The 9,225-nt window shown below is 38.8% G+C and overlaps 1 protein-coding gene across 1 annotated transcript; it reads left to right on the forward strand.

Moving 5' to 3' along the window:
- On the forward strand, positions 3,564–8,151 carry LOC109228974 (G-type lectin S-receptor-like serine/threonine-protein kinase At4g27290). Its single transcript, XM_019394254.1, has 7 exons — positions 3,564–4,981; positions 5,741–5,890; positions 6,006–6,166; positions 6,608–6,818; positions 7,001–7,238; positions 7,327–7,477; positions 7,693–8,151. Exons 1-7 carry the CDS (start codon positions 3,712–3,714, stop codon positions 7,996–7,998), a joined length of 2,487 nt encoding a protein of 828 aa, XP_019249799.1. The 5' UTR covers positions 3,564–3,711; the 3' UTR covers positions 7,999–8,151.

Consider the following 9,225-nt stretch of genomic DNA (forward strand, 5'->3'; position numbering starts at 1 on the left):
CATTTAGGGAGAGGAAAATGGCGGAGGACATGAATAGCACCTATATATGCCTAATCCCTAAGTGCCAAAATGCTGAAACTATAAAGCAATATAGACCTATAAGCCTGTGTAACACAGCCTATAAAATAATTACAAAAGTTATTGTAAACAGAATCAAACGCTTGCTGGCCAAACTAATCCACCCAACTCAGACTAGCTTCATGAAGGGAAGACGATCTTCAGATAACGCTATTATTGTCCATGAGACCCTAAACCACTTTAAAAAAATAAAAGGACAAAAAAGGGAAAATGCTGATTAAAATAGATTTGGAAAAAGATTTCGACAAGCTGGAATGGTCCTTTATAAAATTCTCGCTAACCTCCCTAAACTTCCCCCAAGATCTAGTTGACCTAATCATGTCCTGTATCTCTACTACGTCCACCTCTATCATAGTCAACGGTTCCAATTCGGAATTCTTTAAACCAACCAGAGGTATCCGACAAGGCGACCCACTATCCCCATATATTTTCATCATCTGCATGGAAATGTTATCACGACTAATCCACCACGAAATCGACTGTTGTAGATGGGATCCAGTAAAGATCTCCCCATCCAGCCCCCCTCTATCCCATCTATTCTTTGCAAACGACCTAATACTTCTAGCAAATGCTAACCAAAAATGCTGCAACTCTATAGTAGATACCCTCAATAAATTTTGCGCACACTCAGGACAGTCCATCAACTTTAACAAATCAAGGCTAATATTTTCCGAGAACGTGCCAATTGATTTAAAGAACGACTTTAGCAATTGTCTTGCTATAAATCATACTAGAGAATTTGGAAAGTATCTAGGGTTCCCTATAGGATTCTCCAACCCTTCAAAGAAAGACTTCCAGTATATCATCGATCGACTGAACAACCGGCTAAAAGGGTGGAAAATCAACTTCCTTAATATAGCTGGAAGGACCACACTCATAAAATCAACTCTGGCTGCAATCCCTAACCATGTAATGCAAATTTATAATCTCCCACAAGCTACTATAAAGAACATTGATAAAATACAAAGAAATTTCTTATGGGGGAGCACTTCCGAAAAAAGGAAATGCCATTTGATAAATTGGGACACGGCCACAAAGCAAAAGAAAGATGGGGGGATTATACAAAACAAAATGGAAAAACCAATCCTTCAGTGCTAGCCTAGCTTGGAGATATAAAAAAGATAATAATAGTCTATGGAGTAGGGTACTTCATAGCAGATATGATAAAAAAAATACAAAGCAAAGCTGGAATCTTCAGGAGAAAAATGGCTCCCATATATGGAAAAACATAGTCCGGGGATCCCACATCTGTAAAACAGGCAGACACTGGGAAATTGGGGATGGGAAATTAATTAGGGTCTGGCAAGACAGCTGGCTAGGAACCAAGGAATCACTAAGAGCCCAAATCCAAGGACCATTAATGAAACACGAACAGCAACAAACACTATCAGACATCATTGACAACAGCTCCTTTAACTTGAACAATTTATCTTTCCAACTCCCCACCGAGGTAAAGAATAAAATCTATAGCACTTACATCAAGCAAATTCAACCTATCCAAGATAATTATAGCTGGGGCAAGAGCTCTAACGGATCCTTCACCATCAAATCCGCTTATGAAGTGTTACAAGGTAAGGAAGAGGGGGATACTCAAGACTATAAATGGTTATGGAGAATCAAAACTCTTAATAAAATAAAATTCTTCCTCTGGACGGCTATCCACAATAAGCTCCCCACAGCACAAATGCTCTTCAACAGGAATATAACCAACTCTCCAAACTGTCACCTTTGTAGCACTGAGAGGGAAGATACAATGCATATGCTCTTTAGATGCAAGCATTCCAAAACGATCTGGGCTCAAGCAGGTTTTAGCATGCTACCTCCGGAGCCACCAGATAAGTACACATTGCACCACTGGCTAAAAACTCAAAGCAGCTCAAGTACTAATTTTAATGAATATCTCGTCTGGTCTGAAGTTATCCCTTTTATCCTCTGGCACATCTGGCTGCACAGAAATGAGACGATATTCAAAAATAATTACAAACCTCTCCTATTAAAAAACATCGTTAACAAAGCCATGGAATATAAACTCCTGGCCACAAATCAAAATCGGCCTGTCACATATAGAGATTCCATTCTCATCAAATGGAACCCACCTAAACAAAACAGCTATAAACTGAATGTGGATGGTTCATGCTGTGGCAATCCGGGTAAAGGCGGAATAGGGGGAATCATACGAAAAGGCAATGGGGAATGGGTTTTGGGATACAACATGGGTTTTTCACATGCAACCGATATTTACATGGAAACATTAGCACTACTGCATGGTTTGAAATTAGCTATAGAAAACAACTACCTACCCCTCACCATTGAAACAGATTGTAAGGAGCTCATTAACTTAATCCATAACAAGAACTGTGCCTTTAATCTGATTGATGATTGCAGATGCCTATTGAGTAGAGCAGGTGACCCGCTATTACAGCACGTCTACAGAGAGGCAAACCAGGATGCTGATTCAATGGCGAAGAACGGAAGCAGCTTAACAACTTTTGGAAGCTTAACAACTTATCTTAGTCCTCCTACTTTTGCTATTTCTATTTTGGAAAGGAACAAGCTAGGAACTATGTGGCCTAGAACAATTTCCGCTTGTAATGCAATATGTAATGACTCTTAGTATGTGTTTTAATATATGTCTTAGTTACCAAAAAAAAATGTGGTTAAAGAGGGTGTTTGGCTAAGCTTAGAGGGTGTTTGGCTAAGCTTATAAGTTGGTCAAACTGGCTTATAAGCACTTTTTGGCTTATCTACGCGTTTGGTAAAATTAAAAGTACTTATAAGCCAAAAATAAGCCAAAAGTCATAAGTTGGTCTCCCCCAACTTATCAAATTTCAGCTTATAAGCACTTTAGGTTTGACCAAAGTTATTACCACTCTATCCCCTTTTTCTTCGGTCATTCCAAGGTAATGTTTCAGCCTTTGCCCATTCACCGTGAACTTATTTGTCCCATCTTCTGATTCGATCTCCATACCTCCACTTAAGAACATTTGCACCACTCTGAAGGGTCCTGACCATCGGGACTTCAACTTACCTGGAAACAATCTCAATCTCGAGTTGTATAACAACACTAGATCTCCGNTAACTATGATGTGGACAGGTGTGTCAAAATTGTCCAAATATCCCAAACCCAGTTTATTTTCCAAGTTTTCACAAAATGAATTTCTTTTTTCCGGTGCAAAATATAGTTATATTTTTCTCTTACTAGTTAGTATGTATCAATTACAAAATGGAATGCTCATTGTTGCACTCGGAAATATATTTTGTTCACACTAGCCGAAATTCTTCTATGTTCCCATTTGTCTGCTTCCAAAATTTTACTAACAAACATACTGAGGGAGACGTGGAACTGCCAAAGACTGAGCAATCGTTTGCTTACTGGGGAACTAATGTCGATATAAAATTTGAGATTATATTTATCTCGTGTTTTGTTATAAAATTTAGCTAATACCAATATAACGATATAAAAATCTAGGTATTATCTGTATCTCATATTATATGTGGGCAAGAATATAAATGTTCTGAGCCTAAGTATCAGTAATACTAGTACTATGCATCTTATTTCCATTCCTTGGAAGCAAATAAGCCACGCCATCTGCTCCCTAAACCCATGAAGAAAGATGCAACCAAAGTATAGCCATGGATACATTTCTATTTAGTCTACTAATCTGCTCCTTAGTTTTAATTCAAAAGGTTAATGGTCAAGGGGATACCATAACTACAACTCAGTTCATCAGAGATGGTGAAACTATTGTTTCCTCTGGTGGATCATTTGAATTAGGATTCTTCAGTCCAGGAGAAACTTCTTCAAATCGATATGTTGGAATATGGTACAAGAAACCCTCTGTTATTACTCCAGTTTGGGTTGCTAATAGAGTAGCTCCTGTCACCAATAAATCTGGGGTCTTGAAAGTCATTCAGTCAGGTCTTGTTGTTCTTGCCAATGATACCAATGCCACTGTTTGGTCAACCAATTCATCAACAACCGTCCAAAATCCTGTTGCACAGCTGCTGGACACTGGAAATTTTGTGGTGAGAGATGCAGATGATCCAAATCCTGAAAATTTCCTCTGGCAAAGCTTTGATTATCCTAGCAATACATTGCTGGCCGGTATGAAACTTGGAACGGACTTGAAGACTGGATTAGAAAGGTATCTTAGCTCGTGGAGAAGTAATGACGATCCTGCTCCTGGGGAATATACTTATCACTGTGATCCTACTGGTTATCCGCAAGACCTTACGAGAAAAGGTCCTAATGTGACTTTTAGAGCAGGGCCATGGAATGGTCTTCGGTGGAGTGGTGCACCCAACATGGTGAACAACTCAATCGTCTCTTTTGGCTTGATCATGAACAGTAGGGAAATTTATTACAGTTATGAACTCGTGAACAAATCTGTTATTTCGACTTTAGTGATAAAGCCTTTTGGAAAAACTATGCGTATCATTTGGATTGAAAAGACTCAGAGGTGGGTCAATTATCAATCTGCAGATGCAGATGACTGTGATAGCTACAAATTATGTGGTGCATATAGCACTTGCAACATTCTGAGTAATCCTTTTTGTCAGTGTTTAGATAAATTCGAGCCAAAACATCCGGATGATTGGATCAGGTCTGACTGGTCGAGCGGTTGTGTGCGGAAACGCCCACTGAATTGCACGGGAGACGGGTTTCTAAAGTACTCTGGTGTTAAACTGCCTGATACACGATTTTCTTGGTTCAATGAGACAATAACACTAGATGAATGCAGGGCAGTTTGCTTGAGAAACTGTTCGTGCACGGGTTATACTAATCTGGACATACGCAATGGAGGAAGTGGGTGCTTGTTATGGATTGGGGAGCTGGTTGACATCAGACAGCTATCTCAATCAGGGCAGGATATCTACATTAGGATGTCTGCTTCGGACATAGGTAATATGTAGTTTACTGATTGCCTGAGATACGTTCTGTAGAAAGCATCAAACATCTAAGAAACTTGTAGAGACCTTTAATCTTGGCGAGTTTTGAAAGAACTACACAAAGTTAAACCTATAATAGTACAAACTCTCACTATACAATGCTTGTGGTCAAGAATGATTCACTGAATAGTTCAATTTGATAAAGCTTATCAGAAAACAAAGAAAGAGGTTTGCCCCCAGGGCCTAGCTCAAGTGGCAAAGGGTGGTGGATTTGTGTCTTAGGTCACAGGTTCAAGGCTTCAAGCCCCCACACCATGTAAAGCAAAGCCTGGTATTTAAGTGGAGAAGGGTAGAGGGGCGGGCCCATTATCCACCGAGTTTCGAAGGCTGCAGTTGGTCCAAAAAGATCGGCCCCAGACGGATTTCTCGGTCATAAAATAAAAAGAAAAAAAGAAAAAAAAAAGAACGAGGTTTGTATATACAAGGATCTAGCTGTAAACATTAAGAAGGTTGCGGTTCTACTTCTCCACACAGACTACTATCCTTTAGGCTGTCCTAAACACATTCATGCCCGTTTCATTAGAGATGGACTACTTCAATGCCATCAACAAAGCTCATATAAGGCGAAAAAGATAATCCAATTCCACATTACGGAGAAAAAGACTTCTTGGACCGTCCTGTTTTCCAGGAAATAAATAAATAGAAGTATAAAGAAGTGGATAAGAACTTTTACTATTAGTAGAAACAACTATTTAAAAATTTTGGATGGCAGATGTTGCAGGTTCAGCTGGATCAAAGGGAAAAAAAACTGTCATACTTGCAGTAGCTTTGTCACTGTTGGTTGCGTTGATTCTGCTAGGTCTAGGTGTAGGCCTGATTCTTTACAAACCAAGGACAGAGGATCCAGTGATTACAACAAAGGGTAAGCAAATCATACAAAACCTGAAGCGGCGAATTATGGTTATTAATTCTGTTTGTCACTAATTTTCTTGTGGAGAGTGGTCTGAACAAAGTCTACCTACATGTTCAAATCGCAGGAAGATTAGGTGGTCACAGCAACAAGAATAATAACAGTAATCAAAGTCACTCTGAAGATTTTGAGCTACCACTTTTTGACTTATTTACATTAACCAAGGCTACGGACAACTTTTCATTTGAGAACAAGATTGGAGAGGGTGGCTTTGGACAAGTTTACAAGGTAGGAACCTCCTCAGACTCCAAGTAATGATATTCAAGACTCGAAAGCACATTGAACAAAGCCATCTAACTTCTTTGCATTGCACAATATGAAAATTAACTCTTGGAGTCAGTACATACAGCAGTGTAGGATAGTATGATGAGTGGAATGAGTTATAAGTAGAGAGCCTTATTTCGAGACCAAAAATGTTTTAGGAAACAAAGGTTTCAAATTCAAAGTAAGAAAGGGGCATAAACTTTTAAGTTTCAATCCAACCATGGGAGAAAATTTTGTCCTTTTTTTGGTGCAAACTAGTGGCATGCTTAACAATTTCTAGCAACATCTCCTCTAAATAGAAATGAACTGTGTAAGTGGATGCTGCCTAAACAAGAACTTGACTGGAATAGTAGGGCAATGACCATTCCCTCCATTGAATTTCTAACAGGACTGCTACTTTTACAGGGTGTGTTAGAAGATGGACAAGAAGTAGCAGTGAAGCGGCTTTCAGAAACATCAGAGCAAGGACTTCACGAGTTCAAGAATGAAGTTAACTGCATCGCAAAACTTCAGCATCGAAATCTTGTAAAGCTTCTAGGATGCTGCATTCAAGGAGCAGAGAAGATGTTGGTGTATGAATACTTGCCAAATAAAAGCCTGGATTTATATATATTTGGTTAGTCTTTCACATCTAGTGTGCACCATTTCTTTCAATGCAATCAATTGTTATGAGTGATATAAAGCAACTCATACTTAAAATGCTAATGTTCAAGAAGGGAGCTTCTACTTTGATTTCAAGCGGAGGTTACTTTTGTGTTTATTGAAAAATTATTGTAATAAGTTGAAAACATTTGGCAGGTGAAGAAAGGAGCGCAATACTTGATTGGCCTAAGCGCTTCAACATTATTAAAGGAATTGCTCGAGGATTGATGTATCTTCATCAAGATTCTAGGCTCAGAATCATCCACAGAGACTTGAAAGCTAGCAATGTCTTGCTTGATATTGAAATGAACCCAAAGATATCAGATTTTGGGATGGCTAGAAGTTTCGGAGGAGACGAGACAGGAGCCAATACACGCCGTGTTGTTGGAACATAGTAAGATTTAAATCTTTGATTATACATATAGGTATAAAGGCATGCATATAGCTAGTGCATTATATAATCTTGTGTTTCTTTGTTGCAGTGGTTACATGTCCCCAGAATATGCAGTGGACGGGATATTCTCAGTGAAATCGGATGTCTTTAGCTTTGGAGTCTTAGCACTAGAAATTGTGAGCGGAAAGAAGAACAGAAGATTTGTTCATCCAGACCACCACCTCAACCTTCTTGGACATGTAAGTGTAACTCCTACATGAAAAAGACTTTACTTAGAAAAAGTACTTGTTAATGCATTTAAGTTTTATGCGCTGATGATAATTACACGTAAATCTCTACTATAAGCTAATCGGTAACCAGTTAAAAACGGATAACTAAATTACTATCACAGGTTAAACTATGCTGATAGTGTAAACATGGTTTGTTTATATAACTTAAATCCTTTGATATGCAGGCATGGATGCTTCATAAAGAAGGAAGACAATTGGAACTAGTCGATTCAAATCTGGTGGACTCATGTTATGTGTCAGAAGTACTAAGATCAATCCATGTGGGATTGTTATGTGTTCAACAGAATCCAGAGGACAGGCCAAATATGTCTACTGTCATTATGATGCTGAGCAATGAAGGCATTTTGCCACCACCTAAACATCCTGGATTTTTCACTGAAAGGAATGTTAAAGATGCTGAATTTTCTTGGAGTACACAAACACCTAGTTCTATAAATGAAGTTACCATCACATTGTTGAATGCTCGATAAGACGCCTATCCAAAGTGGGTTAAACCTTCCATCATTTCTCAGAATTGTATTAAATTCCTCCCCTTCTTTTCTTTATTAGTTAGAAGAAAATTTTGTAGTAATTCTATTGTAATATGTCTACATTTTAAGTTAGGTTTTGAGTTCCATTTCCTACTCCTATTCAATTTTACAGAGAAGTTAGATTCAGCTAGCAACAGCTTACTCTTTGCATTCGTTATATAAATCTCTCTCAAATTTTCTTAATTGTGGATATATGAGTGGAAATCCCTTACCGCCATAAGGTAAACCTGCAGCAATATGGTCGGCATCTATATTTGTGTCACCAAATGCTTTAGCTAGATCAAAGGGGAAATCACATAATAAGAACTTGTCTCTGCAAATTCATCATCGTCACATTTGCAAGAAGCCTCACTTGTTCTGTCAATTTCAACTGTGTCACGACCCGGATTTCCCACCCTCGGGAGTCGTGATGGCGCCTACTAATCAGAGCTAGGCAAGCCAAGTATTAAAACATTGTCCGATAACATCTCAACAATATAAATAAAACGAGTCATTTAAATTAAAGCGGAAGTTTTAAGTATAAATAAACTAAAAACAAATGCGGAAATCCAATTTCAACGTCTACCCAAGACTGGAGTCACTAACTCACGAACGGCTATAGAATACTACATGCAAAGTCTGAACAAGGTACAATACTGTTTGCTTCGGTACAAGTGCTAACAAACGGAATAAAATAGGAAGAGACTCCGGCCTGCGGACGTCAGCAAGGCTACCTCGAATGTCCCTGGACTGAAGTCAACTCCCAGTCAACTACTGTTGTGGTCCAAAAGCTACTCCGGTACCGTGATCTGTGCAAAAGAGCACAGAAGTGTAGCATCAGCACAACCGACCCCATGTGCTGGTAAGTGCCTGACCTAACCCCGGCGAAGTAGTGACGAGGCTAGACAACACTACCAAACAAACACGTACAGATATATATAATAGAAGGAAAATATACAGAACTTAAACAGCTAAGAGGGGGGAGAGCATGCAATGGGGGCTGTAACAGTTTAAAATACAAAATCAATAAATAAGGAATGAAACGGTACAACTACAATAGTCAACGAGAGTAATAATTAAAACATGGCACAGAATGTCCCTTCGTGCATTAATAATCAAAACATGGCACGGAATGTTCCTTCGTGCATTAATAAGCAAAACATAGCACGGAATGTCCCTTCGTGCATT

The sequence above is a fragment of the Nicotiana attenuata genome, chromosome 7, assembly GCF_001879085.1.
Source record: "Nicotiana attenuata strain UT chromosome 7, NIATTr2, whole genome shotgun sequence".
Lineage (NCBI taxonomy): Eukaryota > Viridiplantae > Streptophyta > Magnoliopsida > Solanales > Solanaceae > Nicotiana > Nicotiana attenuata.